Source organism: Poecilia reticulata, linkage group LG17, assembly GCF_000633615.1.
Source record: "Poecilia reticulata strain Guanapo linkage group LG17, Guppy_female_1.0+MT, whole genome shotgun sequence".
In the NCBI taxonomy this organism is placed as follows: domain Eukaryota; kingdom Metazoa; phylum Chordata; class Actinopteri; order Cyprinodontiformes; family Poeciliidae; genus Poecilia; species Poecilia reticulata.
In genome coordinates this window covers 28,331,373-28,359,213 of record NC_024347.1, presented here as the reverse complement: position 1 = coordinate 28,359,213, position 27,841 = coordinate 28,331,373, and the positions used below count along the sequence as shown (strand labels likewise).

The 27,841-nt window shown below is 39.7% G+C and overlaps 1 protein-coding gene across 5 annotated transcripts in view; it reads left to right on the top strand.

Moving 5' to 3' along the window:
- The first annotated feature begins 207 nt into the window (after window positions 1-207).
- LOC103479938 (nuclear receptor coactivator 2-like) overlaps window positions 208-27,841 on the top strand; it is a 52,203-nt gene continuing 24,569 nt past the window's right edge. For 3 of the 5 annotated variants that reach the window (XM_017310167.1, XM_017310168.1, XM_017310165.1), the window contains exons 1-4: window positions 208-367; window positions 10,411-10,465; window positions 24,944-25,051; window positions 26,364-26,536. In XM_017310167.1, coding sequence (XP_017165656.1) covers window positions 24,963-25,051; window positions 26,364-26,536 — 262 coding nt within the window. In that variant the 5' untranslated portion in view covers window positions 208-367; window positions 10,411-10,465; window positions 24,944-24,962. Of the gene's footprint in view, window positions 368-4,447; window positions 4,497-10,410; window positions 10,466-11,665; window positions 11,910-24,943; window positions 25,052-26,363; window positions 26,537-27,841 lie in introns of those variants that run through there. The other 2 variants (XM_017310166.1, XM_008434651.2) reach the window with 2 other exon arrangements.

Sequence of the window (27,841 nt, the reverse complement as noted above, 5' to 3'; positions counted from 1 at the left end):
ATATTCAAAACAGCAAATGTTCTCATCCGTTTTTTCCCCCCGCAGCGAGGAGCTTATTCATTTACAGCCATAAAGACTTCCTTTCTCGAGTTCATTTTAAAACTTTAGATGCGAAGCAGCGGTGTGGAGCTGAGCTGGTGGTGTTAGGAGAAGAGAGGAGGTGGAGGTGTAGCAGGCAGGAGGAAGAGGAGGAGGAGGAGGAGGAGGAGGAGGGGGTCTACTAGTAAAGATAAACAGCCGAAGAGCCTCTGAACCAGATGAACATGGCGGCTCCGGCTCTGGACTCTCCTGCCGCTCCGTCCCGCTGACCCTGACAGAACCGACGAAGTCCCCGCAATACAGCCGCCCATGGCACCTCAACTCCCAGGTAAGTCTCTGCTCGACCCCCCCCTCTGCTCCTCCAGTCCCACCCCCTCGGTAATTTCCAGCACCAACAGTGGTGGAGGGGCTTGTGCAGAGTGTCTGTCAGTTAACATGAAGGTTAACCTACTTTAGGCTGAATGTATTTTGCGCCGTCTACGGCGCGACAGTAAGGATATGACATTTATGGAGAGATAATAAAGATTTAACATGGGAATAACCACAGCCTTCTGGAAATAACGTTTCTGACCGAGAGAAGCGGCAGCTGCGGGGTTTTTTATTTATAAGCGTCGCTCTTTTCGTTTAATTCTTTCAAGTTGGATTTAATCGCTAACAAATGTAACTTGTTTGAGTTCAACATGGATGAAATATGACTGAGATGAAGGCGCTCGTGTTTACACTTGACATCAAGTTATTCCGTGACAGGTTCGTTTATCTAGGACTTCCTCGAACATCTCAACCGTCAATTCAAATCAACGTAACCCACGACTTCCGGTTTAAGGTTTCAAAATAAAACGCGAAGTAGTTCTGACCCCTGAAATTGAGTTATTTTTACGGTTTCAGTTAGTTTGGCGTGACCAGAAATGTATTTATTAATTTTTTTAAAATCAGTAATTAGATTCAAGAAATTAATTTTGTTTATTATAGACACATTATTCACACATTGATATATTTCAAGGGTAAAGTTATGACTTGCAGTGAAAAACCACAATTCTGTACCTCAGAAAAGTTGAATATTTCCCAAGACTGTTGAGGATTTTTAATAAAGAAATGTCTGCATTCTGACAAGTCTGTCTATACTGAGTTCAGTATTTAGTTGAGGCTCTTTTGGCATGAATAGCCTCATCAGTGAGACTTGGCACAACAGTGCCACAGATGATCGGCCCTGGTTTTGTCTGGGATCTCTCCTCTTCCTCCTGGCAACAATCATAGATTCAGTATGGTGTTAAGGTTGAGGCAAGTTTTTCACATTTCCCAAAAACCATGTTGATTTTCACGACCTCTGGAAAAACATTTGGCAGCGTGACAAGTATAAAAAGTGGAACTTTTTGGGAGGTTGGCATAGAATTAAAACTAAATTTGGAAAAACAACATCATAGCAAATCTGGCGGTAGTAGTTTTTATAGTCTGCTTCCTATTTGCTTCTCCAGGCCTGCATATAATTTATAGAACCATAAATGCTGCTGTCTATACCAGGATATCTTGAAAGAGAAAGTCTAGACATAAATTTGTGCTGCTTAGCCCTAGCGAACAATTCTCCAAAGGTCACCAGCAAGTTCACATCTGAATAGCTCAAAGTAATCAAGTACATAAATAAAATAAAATAAAACTAACTGAAGATTTTGGAGAGGCTTAGTCAAAGTCCAGACTTAAACTTAGCTTAAATGCTGTGGCTTGACCTTCATCAAGAAATTCTGCATTTTTAAGGATCATTTTCATAAATACTTGTACTTTTTTATGCAGCAAGCATCTTAACATTATTTATCACTTAATATGCACTTATTTTGAAAGTACATTTCTGGTGTTCCTCTAAATAAGAAAGTGATTCGGATAGAGATTTGTTAGGAAGTTGCTAGAAAGCATTAATATGAAATACAATGAAATATCAGGTATTTTGTTATTTTACTTTATATGCAATTTTCTTTTCAATAATTTATGTAAATCAATAAAACACTGTGCAGATGTTGAAGGAATCTCTGGACTGCTGACCCAATATGTTTATTTTAATACAACCAGTAAAGACTTCGTCCTCTTTTAGGTGGCAGGTTTCTGCACGGGTCTTCTGGTGTTGCTGAGAAGTCCCACTGTCCCACTGCACTGTGTTCAAAATTCACAATCCAACACGGATGTCATGTCTTAAAAACACATTTTTTTATTGATATATGACTGCATGTTTTGCATTCTTTGTGGTAGCTGGTTAAAGCTCTTCGAAGGCAATTGACATACCAAAACATAAATCATTTGCACCGCAGAGAGTATTTTCCCGTATTTTCCCAGTGACATTCTTCCTCTCAGAATCCCATCTATCACATTGTACTTGAATGCATTCTTGGATCATGGCATCTGATGAGGATCGTGACACCAGCCAAACGTGTTATTCAGGTTATTACAGACTAGAAATTAAGCGCAGGTCCTGACTTATTGTTTAACTCTGCAGTTTCGCTCTGTCAGCGCAGCGGAGGAACAAGAATGTGCCTGTGTTTGCTGTTGCGCTGGTATGTTCATGTAAGAAACCTGTCAGTTTGCCTACGTGACAGGTGCCATCTGACTCCTCTGACTCGTCTGGTTGTGTTATCTTTGAGGGCTGGACTCTTGATTTAGTTTTTTAGGCTCTTTTTAAGGCCTGTTTGCTCTTCCCCGCACCCAAAAGTGAACTTTGTAAAGAATTACAACATGTATAGCAGGTTTCCAGAGCCTCTTGGCGTTTAGCCTCATGCCTTGGAGGATACCTGATTCTTCAGATGCTTTGTTCCCTTGTTAGGAATTTGGAGCAAGTTGAACTTTGACTGTTCCACAACATGAAAAAAAAGTCTTCCACGGTTTATTGTTGTTCAGGGATCCACCTGGATGTGACATAATTGTGTTTTCCAAATGCCTTTGGTATAATTAACCTTACGTTCACTACCAGGGTAGTAATTTCACCCTTGAAGCATGTGGTTTAGAAAAATGTTTGTCTATTCTTAAACCAACCTGGAGTCCTGCTGGAAGAGTGCAGGAATGTACGCCAGATCAAGATCTTAACTTCAGGTTGGCAGTTTGCCCAGGGAGGGATCCTTAGTGGCTTGAATTGACTGAACCACGTGAGAGATCAAGTGATGTCCTGACCAATGACGGGCAGAGGAGGAGGGAGGGCTGAGGACTGGCTGCCTGTACAAACAGCATCATGGCAGACAGTGAAGCTATAAAACAATATGGCTGATGTCTCACAGAGCCCTTTTCAGTTCATCATTTCAAAATTGGAGAAAGTATGGCACAACTACATGCTTACTAGTGATAAGACAGGGTCTCATCCCAGTGGTGATGCATGGTGGTGGCAGCATCATGGCGTTGGGGTGTTTTTGTTCAGCAGGAACAGGAGAGTCGAGAGCTTGTGGGAAAATCGATTGAACTAAATTCAAGCTATTTTGCAAAGATGAATGGACACAATTTCAGCGTTAAAGACTTTTACCTGGAGTTCCAGAGAAAGGCACACCACACTTTTCAGATTTTTATTTGTGAAAAGGCTGAAAATTCAAGGAAAGCTACTTTCTTTTGGGCTATCACATGAAGTTTGTGGTTATAACAAAATATTGGAAGACAATGAAGCCTGGAAATGCAGCTACGTGACATGCTACGTTACATGCTACGTTACATGCTACGTGATAGCCCGTAGCATGTCACGTTTTTTCCAACAAAAGCTACTGTGGGCTGTTTACATCAGGTCTTTCCAGTGAAACCTAGCACTGCAGTACAGAAGTTGCATTTTTGTGTATCTAACATCTCACGTGTGTTGGGGATATCCATTTGCTGTAGTTATAGCTCACGTTTAGCTTTAGTTTCCACTTTGTGATAACTTTACTTCTTCTAAAACTGCAGTTAGGAGTTGTTTTTCTTAGTTTTTTGTGTTATAAAGCTTTTCAGTGTATGGTGAACCACAAACCACCCTCTGCTGCCATGTGTTGGACTCTGTTAATAACAGTGTTAGCACACAAAACAAAAAGTACAAACAATATGTATAAAAAACAGCCTTATTGTAAATAAACATAGATATGTTGAAGTTCATCATTTTGGCGACCATCAATTTAACTTCATTTCTACTTCATTTGTTTCCAGGATTGTTGGTGCATTTATAGCATAGACAGCATAGACAACCAAATCTATTGTATTTTACATATTGGTCTTTTAGGGATAGTTTGGAAGCAGTGCTTTGCCCAAGGACACTTTGATTATGGCGCTGGACAAACCACAGTGTAATCAACAACCTTGTGATTGTGGGACGTCTGTAGCCACTGCCACTGCAAATTATCTGCAAGTTTAACAGAATTTCACGTTTGCTTTTTTCCTAGAAACTACTTTAATTCTGTTTCTTATCCTCTTTACTTCACAGAGCAACATCTTCAATCCAATTGCTGAAATCCTAATCAACCAACACTCAAGTAAATGCAGCTTTACCACACAAAAAGACATAACTTCAGCGTGTGTGTGTGTGTGTGTGTTTCCAGGTCCAGTTTGTCCATGAAGTTCCACACGTCCGGTTCATTTTTACATTTATTTAAATGTACCATGGGCGTGTGTCAGCTTGTCTGCTAATCTATGTTTGTTTACGTCTAGCCTTTCTTGCTGCCACTAACTAATCAACCGCACGCTGCCCCTGGCTTTCTGTCACGTAGCAGAGACAGTCGTCTTCCATGTCTGATCCTCCTGGGACCAAGTGCTCTAATTAACCATCACAGGCACATGCACAGACGCACTCAGTCCCTCCCAGAGCCGTGGCACGGCTCCTTTCAGAGCCTCCTGTTTAACCCCAACGCCACAATCACAGCAACATTCTCTCAGCAAAGTTTAGAAGAGCCACCATAAGGGTTTTATTTCTAAATTCTAGCAGGCACATGGACTTTTTTGGATAAACTATGGCATTAAAAGTCCATCCGTAAGGATTTTAATGGCATGTGTGAACAGGAAAAAAGTTTTTTTTGTGCAAATTTGAAGTTGGCTGCATTGTTGGCTTTTCTATGTATTTTTACAATGTAAAAATTGTACTACCAATTGAACACAATGAATCAGCGTAAATGACAATCTCTCCCCCTCAGTATGTTTTCTTCTTACAGAAAAAATCAATAATTACTCATATTCCAACATTTAATTGTTGAAACTCTGACTTTCTCATTAAATATAAGAAATCTTTAGGAAAGGCAGCAAAGTTGCTTTGCTTATGGAACGTGAACAGTTCTGTGTGTACAGCCTGCAGGAGCCTTCTACGTGCAGACCACCGTACCGAGAGCTGTGCAGGATTACGCTCCAGACCAGGGAGCCAAGTGCAGCAGGTTGCATAACAAGTGCTAATTTGGTTAGCTGGATCTGACGGCGGCTGTAATTCTCCAGCACTATGACAGCAGAGCTGAGGTGGAGGGAGCGAGTGACTGCACAGGCCTGCAGTTGGATGTTACAAGCTAATGGCAAAACAAGCTTTTGCAGAGCAAACAGTGCCGCTGGCCAGAGCTCATTCAGATGCTCCCCAGTGAGATGGGTTATCCACACAATGGGCAAAATTCATTCAAGCCAGATTGTAATGCTGCTGTTCACTACTGTGAGCTTTTTTTTTTTTTTAAACTTGACTCTTTTTAAAAGTTGAAAGTTTAGTTTTTGTTTGCTTGTTTTTATTTCGATGAATGAGTCGGCACAGAACTTTCCTGTCCCCAGATGATGTCAAAGACTCGTAGAATGTGTTTGGTTTATTGTTTTCATTTGTTGCTGGAGGGCACGTGCTGCGAGGCATTTCAGGAAACAGGACAATTGTAAAAATGAAATGGGTCTCACAGCAAAAGAGACACATCTATACTACATTAGCACTACTGAGAAACAATTAGCAAAGAAGAGACGAGACAACAAGAAAAACTCTGATAGGGATTATATCGTGATTTTTAAAACCGATCCAGTACAAACTATTCCAAATAAATGGCTTCAATTTATTTTTCTGACTTATCCTGACTAAAGTGATGCATAGAGTTCACACAGTGATCTGATGAATGTAAAATAGACTTACTGTCACAATGGAAGTGTTTTGATTAAAGCATATTCATGTGTTAGAATGGCTTAGTTAAAGTCCAGAGAATCTGAGGCCCTCACCATCTAATCTGAACTATGCCGCAAAGAAGAATGGACAGAAAAAAAAGTCTGTGTAAAGCTGGTAGATGACTTGCAGCTGTAACTGTAGTAAGATGATTCTGCAGAAAAGGTTCAGGATGACATTTCATTGTATTGGTGAATCACATATAAATAATAAAATCTGCTGAACGTTGTGGTTATAATGTGACAAAATTTTTAAAAGAAGGTGCAAGAATATATTAGCACGTCACTGTGTTGTGCATTTCATAAATGTAACTCTGACCAGGACGGATACGTGTCTGATGTGTGGTTGCACTGTAAAGCAGCTCAGCGCAGCTACTGATGTCTGTGTTACCATAGAGCTGCTTGGTAACAGAAATTAATCACAGCCAGGAAGTAGGCCGTCTCTCTGCGTGGCCCTCGTTGACTCTCCACAGCTCCCCTGTGCTCTCCCATCAACGCGTGTGCCTGCGCCGTAGAGTTTTCTTACCACAGTGTCGAGTATGCAAATAATTAACAGTCAAACGCTCCACAGCATCCTGCAGCATATACCTGTGGCTTTGTCTGTGCAGGGTGAACTTTGCTTTGTGTTGAAATATGGGGATGTTTAGTGAATTAAGCTGCAGATGGCAGAGATGGTACAGACACAGGAACATTTGCTGCCGTCGCCAATAAAGATGGATGTTGCAACAACATTATACAACACTTAAAAATTCAGAAAAGTTGAACATTCAACTTTATTCCATTTATTCAGGAGGGAAAGAATTCCATCTTAATAAATAATTTTTGACAAAGTTAAAGGTGGTAACAACTATTAATATCCCTGATAATCTTTTTAAAGGGGAGGAATTATGGAAAATTGACTTCTTGAGTTTTATAACATGTTGTAATGCTGTCACCTCATCCAAAATATACCCAGTGTTGCTTTGACTCAGTCATGCATGTTTGAGGGATCCTTGAATCTGCCGCTGCAGCCATTGGGGGTGCCTTAACAACTGCAACATGCAATGCTCCGCCCATTTACCCGAAGCTGCGCCTCTGAGCATCAGTCCCCTGCTCCTCTAGACTAGTGGCAGCAGCAGATAGCAAACACGTGGTGGAGCTTATCATGCAAACTGCAGTGCTCCTTAGAACGATTAACGGCATCAGTGGCATGTAGAAGCGTTGGTATGTTCCTTTAAGAACAGAAATTGTTCTTAATTGGCTTAATTAAGAACAATTAATTAAGCCAATTTGATATACACAGCATTTTATTACAAGTGTAAGTAACAGAGTTACTCGATTCTGATATAAAATGGCAGAATGTTCCTGGAAAATAAACAGGTTATCTGTTTTATTCTGCTGGATAATGATCCATTCTTTACTTTATGTCCAAATAAAGACAGAAACGTTTCACAAGGTATAAACACAACCTTCTTCCTTACAGAAATGAAAGAGAAATTTATGCAAGAAGGAAATAAATAAGATCACACTTCCTATTGCTTTGAAATGTTGAAGTGATGTTCTGGCCTAAAGTCTAATCAAATTCAATTAAATGACTTTTTTCTGCATGTTTCAGTGAGTTATAGTAGCGCATTAATTATAAAAAGTCTTTTTAACAGATGGTCCCATTTGTTTATTTTTTTATCCACCTTTGTCTACAATGATCAACACAAACTTCTTCCTGAAATTAATCATCAATCTGAAGCACACGGAGTCATTGTGTCATTGTGGATGCAGGAACGACATTTGTGCTTGTGTGTGCAGTTTGTGAAGTTTGCACAGCAGTTGGGAAGAGATCAGCTGCCCGTCCCTCCTACACGGACACACACTGATGCACACACACTAACTGACGAGCTCTGAAAACATGCAACCCTCCCAGCAGTGGCAGGTGCATGCTGACGTTTCAGCGGTTTGCGTTCTCCAGGATGACTGCGAAGGCCGCAGTCCCACATGTATCTGCCCTGAGATGTGCAGGCGCTGGGAGGGAGGAGGAGGCGGCGGCAGGCGCTTTGGCTTTGGACGCCAACCAAAAAACCAACTTCTTCTTTTTGCTTCGTTTTCATTTGGTGTTTTTCGGTTACACTAACCCCTCCCCCTCTTTCATACTGGCCCAAATATTAGACTGAACACTAAGAGGTGATAAGACTTGGTTAAGATGAGCTGCATAAATTAGATTAAAAAAAACTTAACTGGTCAATTTTTAAGCCAAACACAATTCTGCAAAAGCTTTCATACCCCTGGAACTGGTTTACATTTTGTTGTGTTATAAACTAAAACACCAATGGGTTTTATTGGGATTTAACATATACAGTAGTACATAAGCCTTGACACAAATTCTTAATGACATTGAAGTCTGGACATCAATTAGCTCTTTGAACCTCTGTGTATATTTTAAGTCTTTTGTAGACTCAAGATTTCTTTCATTGTTGTCATGTAATTCGTAGGAAAAGCATCTCCACCAAGTTTTACCACTGGGATGTTGCACAGCTTCAGGTTTCCTTCACGTGAAACTTTGTGTGAAGGACGAATGTTAAGTTTCTCTCTTATCTGAGCAGAGCAGAGCAGAGCACCTTCTTCCTCATGTTTGCTGTGGTCCAATTATGACCAAGTGGGATTTCCTCCAACCCTGCCTCTAATTATTTTACAACAGTTTCCATTGCAACTTTGCGGAATACACTAACGTCAATACGCCTGAAAAACCATCTCATCCTAGCACAAAAATTGCCGTGTTTCCATTAAGCAAAATTTCCTTCCTGACCTGTCTGCTGTTCTCCATCATGCTGTTTGTCCTCTAATGTCTAAAAATCTCTCAGGACTTCACAGAATTTCCACAGATTTTATACTGAGATTAGATGAGGATTCCTTTTATAGACTAGGGGAACTTCTAAAGATTGCGCTGGATTTTACTTCAGGGTATCAGAGTAATGGGTGCTAAATGTAAATACACTGTTTATTTGTAATCACTCAGTTTGTTTAAATGAGGTTGAGGGCAGGAAGTGATTCACCAGAGAAGCTTGTAATATTTCCTGAAAAGGTGAGGTTCATCCAGATTTTCCAAGGTGAGGCAGAGCAGCGCGGTGTTACCAGCGCCTGGCGAGCAGGTAGACTTCTCTGCTGTTTTTGTTACGGAAACTGCAACGTGACACCCGATCCCCGACTCATCAGTCACAACACAGCTTTGTGTTTCTTGAAAACAGAACAGCAAAAGTGTGCCGATTAAAGTCAGACTCAAGCAGGTTTTCCGTCAGCATCAGCTGTTCAAATAAAAAAGGAGACGTCTTTTTGTTCTCATAAATGTGAACCCCATAACCAGTGGGAACTCTGTGAACCTGGACCGGCACCACACTGGTCCAGGTCAAGCTCGCGGTGTGAAAAATGCCTGAAAGCACTCGGGCTCATCCTCTCAGGCTGCTGTCATTATCTGGGAGAAGCTCCAGGTTTTCTGGTTGCTGCTGGCTGGCGTGAGATTTCCAGAATTACCAGTGGGGGATGATTAAGGTGATATTCAGCCCCAACTATTTCATTATGAAAGCTCAGCATAGCATTTACGAAGCGCCGAGTCACACATGTGATCCCAGGCGTGGTCAATGGATCACAAAGCAGTTAAACACCTTTTTAATTCTGAGATTCTTCTGGGAATATTTGGAAACATTTCTTTTTACTTATTCAAGAAAAGTACGGATTTACTGTTTCAAAGGTGTTTATTTTACCACCTTGAGTCTGATTCATCAAAACAGGTAAAACGTCCTGCTGGTGTCGTCTGGGTCCACCTGCTGCTGCCTGACGGGTTCTGACCCACCGGTTGGCCTTGTGCTGAATGCCACCTGGGTGTTGTTAGTAAAACAGGTTGTGTTCTCAGATGTGGTTGCTTTAGTATCGGTGTCTACGTGGCCAAACTTTCACTAAACAGAGTTACCATATTGTTATGGAAAATATTTAATGATTTGCAGTCAGTGGCATCTGAAATAAAAATAATGTTACTAAAGAGACATTATTGTTACAAAACGTTAACCTTCCAAAGTATTCATACCTTTCTTTCGTTCAGTCGTATTTTGTCACATTACAACTACAAATGTCAGTGTATCAAGGGTTGAATTGTGTTTTTATCCAGCCTCTTTTTCTCTGAAACCCCAAAATAAAAGCCAGTTCAAAAACTTGTCTTCTGAAGCCACTTGAATCCTCCTAGGTGTAATTTAATCTCCATATTTACATGCTAAACTCTGGACCTTTATATTAAGCCCCATGTTTTGCTGTTTGTTACAGAGAGGACAGACTCATCTTCCAAAGTGGACGCTGAGCAGGATGCTTTGTATTAGAGGTTGGTGTGCTTTTGTTTTCTGTCTGTTTTTGTCTTGTGTCTCAGTTGTTACCCATATTTTAAAATCAACATACTGAATAAATAATTTAGATATGACACAACGCTCTGTGAGACTCTGAAACATCTTCGCTCTATTACAACTTCCACACTGAAGAGTATTATAGTTAGCAGGATCTTTTGTTTACTTATCTAAAAAAAAAAAAAAAGATTTGAGTTTTAGTTTCCACGTATTTAGACACCGACCAGAACTTTTTAGTTCATTTTAGCACTTAGATATAGAGCATTAGCTGATATGGTGGCGGATCTGAGTTTAAAATCTAGGCCTTCACCTGCTCTCCAGCCCATTTCTCGGTACATTTCCTTTCTCAGCTGCTAGTTTCTGCAAATTATTTCTAGTCTCTTCATTAAATTTCAATTGAGCAGCCTAACAGAGCTCAGCGGTGGGTGGCCATAAATGCGTTATCTCAAGTGTACAACATGATTTCCTGAATGGGGAAACTAACTTAGCTCATAGTAGAGTTTATAGAGCCAAGCTCCGAGAGTAGAAATTTCCGGAACGCGCAACAAGCTACTGAAGCAAACAGGAACACCCTGACATGACAACATAGAAAGTGAAAGCTGAGAAAGATGTGAGGGAGGCAGTTAGGCTGACAGTATTTGTGTGTGTGAGTACGTGCGTGTGCGTGTGTGTGTGTGTGTGTGTAGTCCTGTTTATGTGGGAAGCTGCAGTCGTTCGCTTCATTACTGTGTCTTTCTCTGCCGCTCGTCTCTTTTGTGTTCTGCCCTGTCACTTAGGCTGGAGCTTATTATCAAAGCAGCGATGAGGTTTATTATGAAGGCGCCGGATGCAAATCAAGTGTGTGTTCTTCTGCTTTCACCGGCTTCGGTATTTGCTTCCACTAGTTAAAGGTAGTTTTACAAAAAAGTAGGTCTTGGACAATTGCATTGTAAAATGAAAACCATCCACAGTACGATACACCAAAACAAAAGAACAACAGGTCATGCAAATCCTTTTGTGCCTAGAAAGGCAGTGAGAGATAAGGGAGACAGGTTTTTTTTTCTGGACATCAGCTAATAGGAGGGAGGAGTGTGTGTGTGTATGTGTGTGTGTGTGTGGTGGGAGGAGACAGGGAGAAGTTTGCGTGTGTGTCAGTGCGATAGAGAGAGAGAGAGAGAGAGAGGCAGGGGGAGGGGACAGGGAGCAGAGAGGATTTGTGGCATGTAGTTAGTCAGCTGTCATTAGATGCAGATGACACACACACGGGTAATCTCACAGAGAAGAGAGGGGGGAATACACAACGTGCAGATGACAGTGGCGCGTGTGTGTGCATGCGTGTGTGTGTTTACTGTGTGGACCGTGTGAAAACCAGCACGCTGGCCCGGTTGGCATGAGATTTTCAGCCGGCTCGCGACTTGTTATGGACTGCTTCAGTTGTTGGCGGAGGTGAGTTACTATAAGAATATATATGACAGCAGATTTAAAGGTACAGTCCGGGAAGTTGAAGTGGCTCAACTTTATGAATCTATTTAGTAGTTTTCTGTTCTTGTACACAAGTTAAATGTTGGAAGAGCAAACTGGAGGCTAAATATTTTCCTCAGAGAATGTTCATATGATAAATATGAACATTGTTCATAGATTTATTGCATTTCCAAATCTCAGTTTTTATATCAAACAAAATACTTTTAGAGCACTAAAAACTTTCACTTATCTTAAACTGTGTGACTTGTTAGTCACCATGTTGTCTTTATGTTTCATTATTAGTAAAGGGGGATGAATTCAATTCACCCAGTTGGCGTGGTTGTCTTACTCAGTCCTGGACTTTGAGCTGTCATGTATTGTTGTTGTGGGTTGTGACACGGTGTGTGTGCGTGTGTGTGTGTGTGTGTGTGTGTTGCGAAGGGGAGTGGTTATGATGGACTGGTGGCTCACAGATTGTGGAGTCAGCAGGCCTGAAGCTGCCCTGTCACCTCAGGTCTAACCAGCCGACTGTTTGCTCAGTTTGCTTCACGTCCAGAAAAACAACAGTTTTCATTAAAAAGCAGGTTCCCAGAACCTACAGGTAAAATCCCAGGATCGAGTCTTGAACAGGGTTTTATTATAGGTTTGTAGTTTAGTTTAAAATGTAGAGATGTACTAATAATTTTATTTGTACCAAGTCTAAAAAATAAAAGGTTATAAGTTCTTATATTTCCTTTACTTATACCTTTTATCGCTCCACTGTGTGTCAGTCTTGCTTTTTAATGATGTAAGTTGCATTTGACACACAATCTGAGCAACAGCTCTGGCCAGGATGCCACATATTTTTTTTAATTTTTTATTTGACATGTCAAAATAATGATCAGGCTGGTTGTGGCTGTTAAACAATACTCAGTCGGTTCTAAGAGGTCAGGGAAACATATTTCGCACCATTACAAGCGTCATCTTAAAGCCTTGGTTTGAGGCGGGTTAAATCCGTTGCTTATGTAAAATTTGAATCGTTCATCTGAAATTCACGACTAAATACAGGACTGATCAGACCAGGCAACATCTTTTCAATCTGTAATTGCCCAATTTTGGTAACTCTGCATGAACATCCTCAGATTCCCACTTTGAGCTGACAGGTTTGGCACATGGTGTGGTCATCTGCTGCTGTAGCCAGGCCAAAGTTTGATATGTTGTGGCATAAGAGACAGTTGCTCAGAGGAGGCTATCTGAGCAACTGTTGCCTTTCTATAAAACTTGAACCAGTATTTTCTCTATTCTCATAATTCTATTTGGACCCTGGAGAATGTTGTGAAGAAAAATCTCAGCCTTTTATGAAACGCCGTCTCTTGGTAACATCCATGCTAAATGCAATTTCTTCTCCACTCAAAGGCACAGTTGGAACTTGTTTGAACTTCAACGAGTCATCTTAACTGCATTTAGATGCTTAAATGTAGCTAGTTTTCCTAGAAATTTGTGGCTGGCGTTCGGCAGGTAAAATGTTGAAAAATCGGATTCTTTTCTTCTGGTTTATGAAAATCAAAAATGTCCACTTTTACTAAAGATGTCCCATCTCCAGTCCAAACAATGTGAACTGTGGTTGAAGTGTCAAAAGAGGTCTGGATAAAGACGTTTACTGATCCCTGAATGTAATTTTTAGGCTTAACAAGCCTGACTTTCAATGTCTTTGCTTAAGCTGAGGTTAAACGAGACGTGTTGCCTTTGAAAGTACAATTTGCAGTGTGTTATTCTTGGATAAAAGTAAGAAGAGCTGACCTGAAACGTTCATAAATATATGCTTGTAAATGTTGTGTTTTGGAAGTCAAACATTAGAGGGATACATTTTAATCACAACTTTAAAAATATTTAAAAATTGCTTTGTTTTGTTGTCTAGAGACTGTAGTCATTGATGTGGTTGTTCCGTCTTTGGTTCCCAGTCTTGGGTCATTTGCTGCATGTCTTCCTCCTCTTTACTGTTCAATAAAGGCCAATAGTGCCAAAAAATCTTCAAAAAATAAATTACATTAAATTAACCTTAGTGTTATGTGCATAATTTGTTAGTAGATTTTAGAATATTAAAAAAAAAACGTCTAAACTGTCAGGTCAGACATCAGAGAAAACCAGAACAATATTTAAATTTAAAGCTCCCACATAAACTTTGCATATTTGAAATTTATACAAAATGTGTTATGTATAATCTGAATATGTTTTATGCAAACATATTCAGATTGGTAGAATGACCACAACAAAATAGCCACTGATAATTTTTACTTCCTTAAATACAAATGGAAATGATTTTCCGCTAGACTTACAGTCATATTATTAAACAGTCATGGAAGATTCACTAAAGAATTCATAACACTGATGCTGCAATGCGTGATGTAGCAGGATGTGGTGAATCTAGTTTCTTTTACAGTAGGAATTAATTTCTAAATGTGGACAAGGTCTAAAATCAGAGAAATAAAATTCTTGGCAATGGGAAACTACTTATAAAACACCCAGCAAGGTCTGGTGATACTAGTTAAACATCTAGTAATCTACCTTTGTTACAAATATGAGCATTAAATTGTAGCTTTTGAAGGAACCACGTGAGAAGGGATTTTTGTGTAACATCATTTTCTCTGTGCATTAAATGATTGTAAAAAAGAAGCAGATCTTTTATCAGTGCTAGTGTTTAAACTTACTAATAATCCTGTCTCAACCGTGTTTTGTCATTATTTAACCACAGATTCCACACTTAATCATAATAAGCTAACATAAGATGTTCTCTTAGAGTAAGATAACATGAATTGAACATAAAATGGGGGTTAGAATAGATCCCTGTGGAACACCTGAAGTTACTGTGAGGTGCAGGAAGACCATCCTTTTTGATTTATTATTACAAAACCACCTGAAACCTGAAACATGTCCTTGCAATCAAAGCTTGTGACTGAGATTCAAACGTCACACATAAGAAACTAAACAGAAAGACAGAAAAGTGACCTGGTCACCGATGAAAGACACAGCTGAATATTTATCCCAGAAGTGATGAGCAGCGTTGCTCTTTGCATTCTTATCTGAGCAGAATAAAAAGTCTGAGTGTCGAGAAGTCACTCAGCTGTGACTGTATGTTAATTTTCTCACTGACAACCTGCAGCTCCTGCTGCATTTCAGTCAATCAGTGAGCTGTAGCTGGACTTTGACCGACTGGTCAATAGGACAACGTAGAGCTGCTGCCATATCTCCCTTTTTACACCATGTGATTTACTCTTCCATTCTTCTAGTTATCAATGTATCCCGATGCACGTTTTAGCTTATTTTAGTGTTTATCTGATGAGCCGGAGGGGTTGGGGTTGTTTTCTGCATGCATGCCGCATACCGAACGGAAAAGGTCTTTAGTTGTGTCACGATGCATTTTTAGAGATAATGACAGTATCAGACCACCAGCCTTGTGTTATGAAATAACTGTGAAACTTGAGCTGAAGATGAAGAAATCCTGCTCAGGAGCATGTGTGTGCACATGGAGACACCAGTGTATCTGTGTTTGCAGTGCAATCCTGCAGTTATTACACATGGGACAGAAGACAGCGAGCGTTTCTGGCAATAAGCAAAGCTTCCCTCCCTAACTCTACAAGTTTCACTCTGATTTCCTGAGAGTGATTTCTCATGCATGTATTCGACTTTTCTGAAGAAGCTAACTATGGACACCAAGATTCAACTTGGTTTCATTTCCTCCTTTACCACCATAACATGTAGTGCTTCCTTGAGGGATTTTTTGAATTTATATTTAATTGCAATTTCTTATTTTTGTGATTGTCTTGATGTGCCTGCACACCAGTGTGTCCGCTGAGTTAGCATCCGGGCAGGCATGTTCAATGTTATTGATTCTGGCCTATAATCGATCAGGCTCTAGTATTACATGAGGCTGCTCATGCAGAGTGACGATTATCTACTGCAACCTTTAACACAAACAACTGTTTGTGTTAAAGGTGTTATTTCATTTAGTCTCCATTTGTGATTAGCTCTCTTGTTGTTGCATACAATCACTTTTAGTTCCTAAATGATTTACTCTTAACCTTTCTCTCTTTCCTCTCTTTTCTATGAAGTAATTCCTATTCATTTTTTCAGAAATGAAAACAACATTTTAATTGATTTCTGTTGACGTAGATTAAAGATAGAAAAGTAACAATGGCCCCGGTGACACCAGATTACGCTGCTACACAAATACCAATTAGTGTTATTTGCTAGGCAAAAAAGAATACGGTGCGGTTGGTCCGAAAGGCGAGCAATTGTTGAAGTGGGTCAATTTGTACAGATGGATTTTAAGTGGACTCTCTTCTCAGCACACAGGAGGACATTTACTTTTCTTTCCAGCACGCTGGTGCCAGAAGTCTTTGGAAACCTAATCAAAAGTTGTGGGTTTTTGTAGGTGAGGGGTTCTGTCTTATCAAGTCCTTTGTTCGTTTGCGACCGCAATGTTGGATGTTCAACCTGATTTGTAAAACTGGTAGGTTTTTATTAGGTTTCCGTAAGAAAACCTGATTAACGATAGTGTTGAACAAAGTATAAAAGTTGTCTAGATTTTGACTTTAATTCTGATTTTTTTTTCCTTCTTCTTTAGCTTCAGATGGATTTAAGATTAAATTATACTGGATGTGTTAATTTGCAATGAGAGATTTAGCTGCGGCGCGTTTTGTGTTAACACCTGTTAATTCCTCTTTGTCCTGCAGCGTGATTAATGAGATTTGGTTAACACATACAGCTTAGGTAGCCAAACTAATAAACTTAACTGAGATAGAGTCTTGGTCCAATCGTCAAACTTAATTACTGAAACCTTCCCAACGTGTCCCATAGCTCTTCAATGCCGCTTGGTCTTGTAACAACATTCCTGTTTAAGTGCCTTTTTTAGCGTCGAGTCAACAGCTTTATTTTGTAACTTACTCAAATTCAAACACTTCCAACTTCAAAACTGTGAATCCTGCTACTCAACTGGCCGTCTGTGTCAATCCTGATTGGTAGGAACCCACTAGATGAATGTTGCTTTTACTTTAAATAATGCTAAAGTTAATTAGATCTTTTTACAGGACACATAGTGGTCTAACTGGGACCTCTTTAAAATGCTGCTGGCTCAGCCAAACATTTCTTTGGAAGTCTTATTTGCTTTGTGATTATTTGCTGAGTCGACTCCCATGAGCCTCGGGGTTGTCAAAGGAAGCAGCAGTCGAACTCTTTCTCCAGTGCTGCCTCTGAAATGGCAACCAGCCATTAAGGCAACGCCTCAGCACAGCATCACCACACCAAACACCTGAGATGTACAGAAACAGATTAGATTTTTAAGGAAAGTGCTGCATGTAGATGTATGCGTAGACAAAAACGACTAACCCAGCTTTCATCACAGGTCCCAGGTTATAATACATAATACAGGTCGACTTTACTGTGCGCGTGTGTGTGATCAGAGGGTTTGTTGGTTTTTGCTCTGCTGCTTTAACAGAAGCTGGGAAACAAGCGGAGGGGTCCCTCCTCCACCTCTCAGTTTACAGATGTCTAATCCACTGGTGTCAAAGTCCTTAACTGATCCTAATTGGTGCTTTGTGATGGAATGATTCCTAACTTAAGTTGGTGATGCATCTGTGTATTGGGGACACATTTTTTTAATGGTTTTTAAAAACAAGTAGTGAATTATTTATACATAAACTTTCCCTTTGGTTATTTTATTTAGTAGCAGAGGTTGAGGTCAGATCCAAATTATAACATACCAGGTGAACTTAAATGTCAAAGACCCTTATTTTTATGAAAGAGATATGATAAAGATCTTCTTTGGAACTATGTGTAAAATGTAGAGTAGGAAAACAATAGCCCAGAATAATCTAGTTAGATTGCTTTACTTTGGTAACCGGCCCCTTTTCACAGACCAACACCGCTACACTTCTCTAAGTTAGTGGACAAACAGGGAGATCTTTGACCATTACTTTGCACATTATCTCTGGATTGTCTCTTTAATCTCTTTTCTCATCTTACCCCACAGGTTGTTGATATAATTTAGATCTATTTTTGAATCATTATCCTGTCGACTCATGGCCATGCTGACCCATTTTCAGTTTTCCAGCAGAGACCACTGGATTTTTATTAAAAATATCCAGATATTTGAAAGAGAACATGTTGCCATGCACTCCAGGACATTTAAAGGAGAAGCACTATCACTGATTCTCCACAACACTTTAAAAAACCAATGTTTGCTTTTTCACAATAAATGTTGTTTTACACCACAGTCTCTCGTTAGGCTTGGGACGGAGGTTTTAGATAAAAATGTTCACTATTAGTTGAATGTGAATCATATCCAGTATGATTATTCAGATGGAAAAAAAACAACTTTATTTTGTGGCTAAAATGTTTGATTTTAGAAGATGTAAAAACTTAACTGTGAAAATCCCATCAAAAAAAAAAAAGATTTACAGCATTCTTCAACTGTGGAGACAGAAAGATGGACAGATAGACAGATGGACGGAGGCTGAATGTCCTACGTCATGCTAGTGAGCCATGGAGGGAGTCATGCAGGGAGCGGGAGTACTGCCGAAATTAATGTGGTGGTTTCAATTCACAATGAAGAGGTGTGACCACCTCTGTCACACATATGAGTTTTTGAGAATGAGGAAAAATAATTTCCTGAACTGTTCTTTGTGACAGCGGAGCTGCAGCAGTGTGGTAGAGAAAGAGCTCTGCTGCTGCTCCAGAGCGTCGTGTAATAGGTGTGATGGATTCTTCACGATGGAGGCCAGGTTGTTCAGAGACTTCCTGTCCTGGACCAAGGATTTTTCCAGCTTTGTGAATCAGTTTGTTGATCCAGTCTCTACCGCAGGCTGGTAGAAGATCAACGATACTTTGTTTCATACACGAAAGGATCGAAGCCACCTCAGGAGGTAGAATCAACTCATCTCTTTCTTGTACACAGCATCTGTGTTGATCCTCCAATCCAGTCCATCCCTGGTAAACCCAACCACTGCAGACTCATCTCAGTGTTTCTACTGGTGGCATGAGGCTGAGTTTCACCAGAAATCCGATGTGCACAGAGTGAAAAGGAACGGTGAGAAGACCGTCCCCTGAGGGACTCCTGACCACATCAACTCCGACTCTGGTTTAGCTGAAGCCCCACATGTTTATGATGAGGATGGTAGGAAAGATTTTTTTTCCTGGTATAACTCACAAGCAAACAGTTGGCATACAGCATCAGAAGGTTTTTCTGCAGACTTGGAGACTTCCTGAAGCCACGCTTTGCTGCAGTGCTTTAACATTGATCAGCAGAGGCTTTTCTTCCATCTTGGTCACTGTGGTGAGATACAAGTAGGTCATCTTCTTCTTGTTTGTAGATTTTGTAGATTAGTTTTAGGAGAGTAGATTTTTTCTACCTGCCATTAAGATAAACCTGAACACTCCCTGGGAGAAATTGACCTTTATGCCATGTTGTCATATTTATACCTACAAGGAAGTGAATTGAACCTTACAGTCTGCAGACTGATCTAATTTGCTAAATAGATCTATTTAAAAAGATGGTACATTAAAAAAATGCTTCAGTTTTATGTATTCTTGTTGTTTTAAATGGTTTGACAATAATTTTTAATCAAATAAATCTGTGAATTTTCTTCAAAATGAAATAAAAGATTTTATCTTCTTTATTTCTTTCGTCACTGAGATATGATCTTTGAACAGAGGAGCTACTAAGTGAGAGAGGATCTGAAAACAAAATGTTAAGAAGCTGATAGAAACATTAGGAAGAATAAAATGCACAATGGCTCTGCATCCAATAATTAATGGAGCCGCTTCTTTCAAAAAGTTTCTCGGAAGCGATTCATCTCGACAAACACACAAACCTAAAGGGAGAGAAGCTGCTACTGAACTGATTGACTCAATTCATTTCTGGGGATAAAAGCTCTGACATTTACTCAGTGAAGGTGTTATCACATTAGGCATAGAGAGGCTCTCCGTTCTCCCACTATCAGCTTTAATTTTCTGCTCTCTGTCATTACATAAGACATCATGGTCCACTTTTTTTGTTACAAGCTCAAAACCTCAATTAGTGTGCAAGCTAAGGCCTGGGGATGACTCATTACCTTAATAACAGCCCGTAATGTATTGTACTCCTATGACAACTATCATTTTGAGAGTCTTAGGTCTTTCACAAGGGCGGCTGTTGCCTCATCTTCCCAACCATTAGCTCAGTCGCAAATGAAGGGGCTGTTACTTATTGATGCATTTTGTAGAACTTTTACTCGTGTTTTGCTGTTTTTCGTCTTTGTAAATGAAGCTAAAATCAAGAGCAGCTCCGTGTGTCTGTCTCTGACCTCCATCTGAGTGTAATCTGACACCTACCTGCTCTCTGTCCGCTGCAGCACAGAGAAACCACAGGGGTTTGTTCTTTGAAAACCAGAAAGACGGTTTGGTAATAAATGACTGCTGACACTTTCAGAACCGCAATCCTGACACTTTCGCATGAGTTCATTCACAAAATTTGTAGAGATTAAAGAAGTTTTATATATGTATTTCACAGACGTATCACTTTGCTTTGTGAGGAACAGTTTTGCCTTCTTGACTTCACATTTTCAGAACCCAAACCCAAACACATGCTTGGTTTCTATTGGAGACGAGGCCCACTTCAGCAGGCGGTGATCAATCCTCAGCTTTAATTTCTTAATGGCAGCATTGACCCTCTGGCCCTGTCCCTTCTCTCCAGCTCAAATTGTTTTCAAATGGCTTCGCTTTGCAAAGCTCTCAGCTCCTCTGATTGCATTAGCATCGGGCAGAGCTGGATGAAGGCTTTTGTTGCTGCCTGCATTAGTGTTAATTTATAATGCACATGTTTACGCGCCACATGTGTACCTTTGCGCATGTGTCTGTGTATTGTGATGCACACAGATATTGACGTGAACATCCAAGCGATGTCGGCCGTGAGTGCTCAGACTTTGTGTCTGTGTGTGGAGCTTCTTTGCGATTGATTGAAAGTTTAAAGGAGCCTTTTTGCATTGATTTCTGACACCGTCATGTGGGACTGTTGCATGAGGTGCAGCCATGAAACGTGAGGACGTCAACGTTGTGTGATGTTACCTGTTTCCTCTCAGTATGATCATAATTAAAATATAACTGGCTCATTCTGGCATCATCTCCTGAGAGTCTGCTGTGAAAGCGTCGCTCTGGCGCTGGGTACGTTTAAAGTTTGACAGAGTTTCATTGCAGTCGAGGAAATTTCCACTAAAATGTGACGTATTAATTTATGCTCGTCATCGTCGTCGTCGTCTTCTTGAGTTTATTAGCGGTTGGTAAACGGCTAGTAACTGGTGAAGTGTGGGTCACAGTGGCAAAATTGTTAAAATAGGCTTAAAAATGATGGAGGTGAATTAACTCAGTTTCCCGCAAGAAAATGTGAATGATTTGTGTTTAAATATACTTCACTACAATTTTAATACAGCACTATTATCTTTTAACGTTTGTACTCTTTATTGAGCAGAAGTGGTATTATTCTATGGTTTTATTTTACTGCTCAAAAATGTGAATGTGTGCACTGTTAAACTACAGTATGCTGTTTACATGGACAGGCAAAGTTTTAACAACAAGTCATTCATAAAATTATTAAATGGCAACCAATGAATTATTTGTATTACTAAAACGATGTTGAAGCATTTAAAGAAAAGAATCAAAATTGAATTGCGAGATTAAATAAATGTAAACATTTAATTTTGTAGACTTTAATAAATCTCTGACATATTCTTTCTCTAGTCATCGTGGCATTTAGCAAAGGGGAATAATCCTGCTGATTCCAGTTGACCTTAAACCAGAGACGTTTGGTCTGATTTAATCCAGACAGAGAAATAAAAGTGTGTGTGTGTGTGTGTGTGTCTTCCACATGGGTGTGTGTTGTCTTCTGTATATCCTGAAGCTCAGACGGAGGCCTCGTTGTCTGAAAAGTTGCCTGCCTCTTGTCGCTGTATGAATGCTCAGCTTTGGGAGGGCGTGCTGCCCGGACCAAGTCAGGGAATCCCCGAAATTCTCACGCTGTGTTTTCCGGGTATTTTCTCTGCACAACGTTTCAATTTTTCTCTTATCAAGCAGTTGCCTTCTGGCAATCAGATGATGGATGTTACAGTGCTTTACCAAATTTTCTCTCGCTGTGCATGGAAAGATGATTTTCGATGCTGAAACCATGATGCTGGCATGAAAGTTCAGTCGTGAAAAGAAGTGTTGATGACATTAACTGACATACTTTCTGCACTAGTTGTCTTAAAGTTTTTCATTTGTGTTGTCAGTATCATGCTATCTGCCGTTTCCTCCCGCTCTCTCATCCCGTATGGTGTAATTAGGCCATACTTTCCTCTGCCTTCAGGCCTGATTATTTAGAGCAACAAATGACCCACCTCCCGTTTTCTCCCTGCTGTCACTCTCTTTACCCCCTGCCTCTATCATTGTGCAGCATTTGTTCTTGTCATCATAATTTCTGTGTTGGAAACATTTTTCCTAACGACACATAAAAACTGACGGCTCGTCCGTTCGTATATTTCCCTTGATACAGTTTTAAAATATTTCTGTCTCTGCCTCCTCTTCTCTCTGTCTTACACTGATTCTTTCTTGCTAATCTCCTTTCTCTCTCTCTCCCTGTTGTTTTCCCTTTTGCTTATCCCTCTCTTCTGCCTTCATCTGCGCAGTATCAGTCCCACTGACCGGCTCTTATGTAACTGTCAGGTGATGTGTCCCAGCCTGTTGAAGGGCCTTAAAGGCCCACTGTCCCTATAAACACCACCTCCCCCCTGCATTTAATTATTGGACTTCTTCGTCATTGTCTGATTGTGTGAAAATGATTGTCTTAGATGCACTCTGGCAGAATAAAACGGATCATTTCTAATATTTTTGAACTGAAAGGAACAAAATTGAGATTTTATTCTCCTTGCAGATGCCAGTTGTGGAAACACTGATGGCAGGAAATGAGAGTCTGGGCACATGTTGAGCTTTACTGGAAACACTTTATCTCTACTTTTAGCCATCAGGTTGGTTGGGAAATAGTAAATTGGCTCTTATTGCTCACTGAATGCATCAGAACTTGTTCTTTATTGAGCGGGGACTGTAAGGTCCTGAATGTGGTGTTTTGTTTGTTGCCTTTGGTTTTAAGGTGCGTTTTCACCAGTCCTGCTCGTTCGGAGGTGTACGGCGGTAATCAAACTCTGATGTGGATCAAAAAAGTGAATTCTGGTCTCTTGCAAAAACAAAAGAAAGTCGCTTTACAGTTTTGTTTACATTTGCAAAGAAGAAAGTCGTGTGTCTTCTTCTGAGGTTTGGTGTCATTTCCTTCACTGGTACTCAGGGGATGATGTGAAGCTGGATATGGAAACAAGCAGATGGTAAATTAAAATATATTTCAGACAACAAACCTGCACAACCAACCATGTTGTTGTATTCAGACGTTCATTTAAAGGATGGAATGAAATGTGTATTTTTATTTGGAACGTAATGAAATCTAAAATGTGGGTTTAATGATAAAACTTTATCTATAGCACATGTTCAACTAAAGGAATGTTATAGAAAATATTTTTACAACTTGATGTATATTGTGCAGGCCTATGAAGTAACTCAAACATGTAGAAAGACCAACTAGAATAGAAAATTTGCTAGAAAATGTAGAAAAACAAATTGATAAAGCAATATTAATTGTTTGCATCATGAAAAGTGGGCCTTGCTTCATATTGTTGCTGCAGCTCAAGATCTAATTCATACTAAATCACAAGTCAATGATTTAGTCCAGGTTTGATTGGATTATCCATTTTAGATTTTGAATCAGAGCTGATAAAAGAAGCCCAGAAACTTAAAAGCTGTGAAATAGCCCTTTACTGAAGTTCCAGATCACAACGTGTGAATTGCATGCATACATATTTACAAAAAATATATATTTATTTCCCTTTTTTTCAATTTAAGTTTCATTTTTTTCATTTTGGGTGCAGAAATTTGGCAAATAAATCTGATTTTGATTGTTACTCCTCCACCTGCAGCTTTGTGACTCCACTGTACCAGCAGCTCAGGCCAGAATAAAGCTTTTCCTGGCATTTCACTTGTCTAAATTGTGTCCCTGTTACTGAACCATATGGGGCAAGTCTAACAGCATGACACGGCCATATGGTGCATCTTTCTTGCTCCATGAGAGCTTTATTTCAGTGTGATCTAAGTTATGTTTTGTCCCTATTTTTGATTGAGGTTACAAGAACATTCCCCAAACATCCCAACCGTCATATGAATGACGGTTGGGATGTGAATGAGGGAACAGTGAGAGTGCCTACATGAATTAGCTATTTCCATCTGAAGTAATTACTGACACCCACTGTATTCCCACTGGGCTGCCCACATATTGCCTTCAGGCTCGTTACAGTGGTACATTGTTTTTTGTGACTCATAATCTGTGTTTGATAATGCACTCTGCGGGTTGTTTACATCACCAGGAAATTAAAAACGTACCTTTTTTTTTAAAAATATTGTGATTAATTGTGCTGACTGAAACTTTTATTTTACATTTTCAACTTTACCATCATCTTTTTTTATTTCTTTTTAGGGATCTGATCTTTACTCTGCTCACCTGTTTGACTGGAAACTTCAAACACTCAGAGACGAGTATACATTGTAATGAGGCAAACATTAGTATTAATAAAGAAAGTAAAGACATGGCTGTTTGAACGTGGGAGTTAATTAGTCTGCTGCTGTCATATATCATGGACATGTCCAGGTAGGGCCTGTTCAAACAGCCCTGGTCTCTGACCAAATAAAGAACTCTGAAAATGTATTTACCAACCTACAGATTTCTGCAGTTTTTGGGTATTTTCGTCAGACACAAAACAAAAACAGCAAAGTTTAGATTTATTAGCCTGATTTCTGCCGCTGCTGGAGAATCAAAGAAAAAGAGATTCTTTGATTCTCTTTAAGAGTCAAAGAGAATCAAAGGTTTGCTCTGTCTGTGTAATTTGGTGTGTTTTCACTAAGTGTCTGCTTTGCTTTCCTGTCTTCCTTTGGTTGAGGTGCTGATAACTGCTGAAGATGAGTAGTGGTGGGGGGGACACTCCTGAGCCCCCCAAAGGGGAATCTGTGAAGAGGAAAGACTGTCAGTCAGACCTCCTGGGACCCAGGTGAGAGACCTTACTTACCTTCAAGAAAAAATAATAAAAATAATAATGATAGAACAGTTTTAAATGCAGCAGTACCTTCATTTTCACTGTGTGCTTTTTGTCTCTTATCTTTCCCTTTTTAAATCTTTGGGGTTTTTTACTTGATGATTTAGAAGAAGACATATTTTCTCAAGTTAAGAACTAGAACTGAGAACAAACCATCCATTTTCTTACACCCTTGTCCCTTAGTGGGGTCGGGAGGGTTGCTGGTGCCGATCTCCAGCTAACGTACCGGGCGAGAAGCGATGTCACCCTGGACAGGTCGCCAGTCTGTCGCAGGGCAACACAGAGACACACAGGACAAACAACCATGCACACACACAATTTAGACAGACCAATTAACCTGACAGTCATGTTTTTGGACTGTGGAAGGAAACCGAAGAAAACCCACGCATGCACAGGGAGAACATGCAAACTCCATGCAGAAAGACCGGGACCGGGAATCGAACCCAGAACCTTCTTGCTGCAAGGCAACAGCTCTACCAGCTGCACCACTGTGCAGCCCGCGAGAACAAACCAAACTCTGAAAAGCTAATAAGGATCTGAAATCTTTTCTCCCAGGCGAAGCACATACACAGTGCCTTTGTACACCTTGACCTGTTTTACATTTTATTATGTTACCAGCAAAAAACAAAACAAAAAAAAACACAAAAAATGTCCGTTTATATTCTTACGATTTTAAAGTAATTAAGTAGAAGAAATTTGATGCATAATTTTTACCTTTTCTTAAATGAAATTCTGAAAATTAGTTTTACATTTTAACCCCATTTTCTCTCTTACAGCTAATTTAATCTCAGTATAAAAACAGAAACAAAAGGCTCTATTCTGTACAGCATCATGAAGACCAATGAACTGAAAAATGCATAAAGATTGCTGTCTTACAAAATGTAAAGCACTTTAAAGTTATTCCACATTTGTTATAAATGATGAATTTCTGTTAATGGTGCTCCAGGAAGAAAACAGTTGTGGTTCATTTTTACAGACAGTAGTTTATGTAATGACACAAGTTGTCATAATTATGCTCAGTTCTTTGCACAGAGGTCATATTTCTCATTAATGTCAGGTCACTGAGAGGTCACAAAGTTAATTCAGGGTCACCAGGCAGGACTTTGTCTCACAGAAAAGCTGGTCTTTGCACAAAGACAAAAGCTCTTCAGATGTAACATCCAGCATTGTACAGTGATGTTTGTCTTGATAATTTCCACCACTTAGCTCTTTTTTCTCCATTTGAGTTTGATTCATGTTTCTGGCGTCATTCCTTGCTGTCCTGCAGCCCGAAGCGAAGCACCGAGAGGCGCAACAGGGAGCAGGAGAACAAATACATCGAGGAGCTGGCAGAGCTCATCTTTGCCAACATCAACGACATCGACGACCTCAACGTCAAGCCCGACAAATGTGCCATCCTCAAAGAGACGGTGAAGCAGATCAGGCAGATCAAGGAGCAGGGTGAGCTTTTCTGTCACTTCTTCTTCTTTTGAAGGATTTGGTGTTGGATCTTCAGCCCTGCTAGAGGAGAACATTTCTTCACAAAAATCACTGCTTTCTACCTATTCGGAGCGGAACAGTCAAGAAAATGATTAATATGATTTATTTTAGCTTGGACAGCAGTAAACAAAGAATAGTTTTCACTTCCTGAAATTATTTTGATTAATATTGTCTAGAATTTTAAAAAGTATAGAATTTGCTGGATATTGGTTTGGATGTTTTTCAGTGAATAAAGCAGCATAAGCAGGCCTAAATATAAAGATCATACAACAATTTAACCACTTAAAGTTTATTTGGTGACACTTTATTTGAAGGGGGGTGAATAAGACTGTAATAAACATGACATAACACGTTATTAACATGAATAAGCCTTCATGAATATTTATAACTGTTGTCATAAAGCGTCATTCGGTAAATTACGACACTTTTAAGAGAAAGTGAGGGACAGATCGGAGGAGCAGATCCAACTGACATTATTCAAAATGTCTCTGTTATGACAACTTGACATTAGCCAATAAATCGCTACTGTTTAAACTTTACCTTTAACAACATAAAGTTACCTAATTTTTAAAGTCAGTAATGATTTCTTGGTTAATGTCAAGTTGTCATAACAAAGACATTTTGAATAATGTCAACTTTGTATTAAAAGTGTCATAATTTACCGAATGACNAGTAATGATTTCTTGGTTAATGTCAAGTTGTCATAACAAAGACATTTTGAATAATGTCAACTTTGTATTAAAAGTGTCATAATTTACCGAATGACGCTTTATGACAACRGTCATAAATATTCATGAAGGCTTATTCATGTTAATTACAGGTGTTATGACACGTTTATTAAAGAGTCATGTCAGTCTTATTCCCCCCCCTTCAAATAAAGTGTTACCATTTATTTTTATAGCACGTTTCAGCAACAAGGCAGTTCACATCATTTCTTTCTGGTTGTTAAAAAACGATCAATATTGAGGTTTAGAAATTTTCAGCTGTTCCTGAAGGCAACGTGTTTAGCTGTTGGGGAAAATCCTCAGAACAGCATTTTATTGGCCGATTGGATGCTACTGTTAGCCAATAGCGCTAACTAGCTTCTAACTCTATAATTTTAAGGCAGTTTTTAGAGCAGGTGCCACTTTTCCCAGCTCATAAATGGGGTTTTTGTTCTGGTAGGTTCTGGACTACCACAGAACCTTCAGATGTTCTGAATAAAAAAAATTGAAAGGCCGCATAAGCAATTTAATAAATTTGTTTTTCCATTAGCGTGTCACAAGC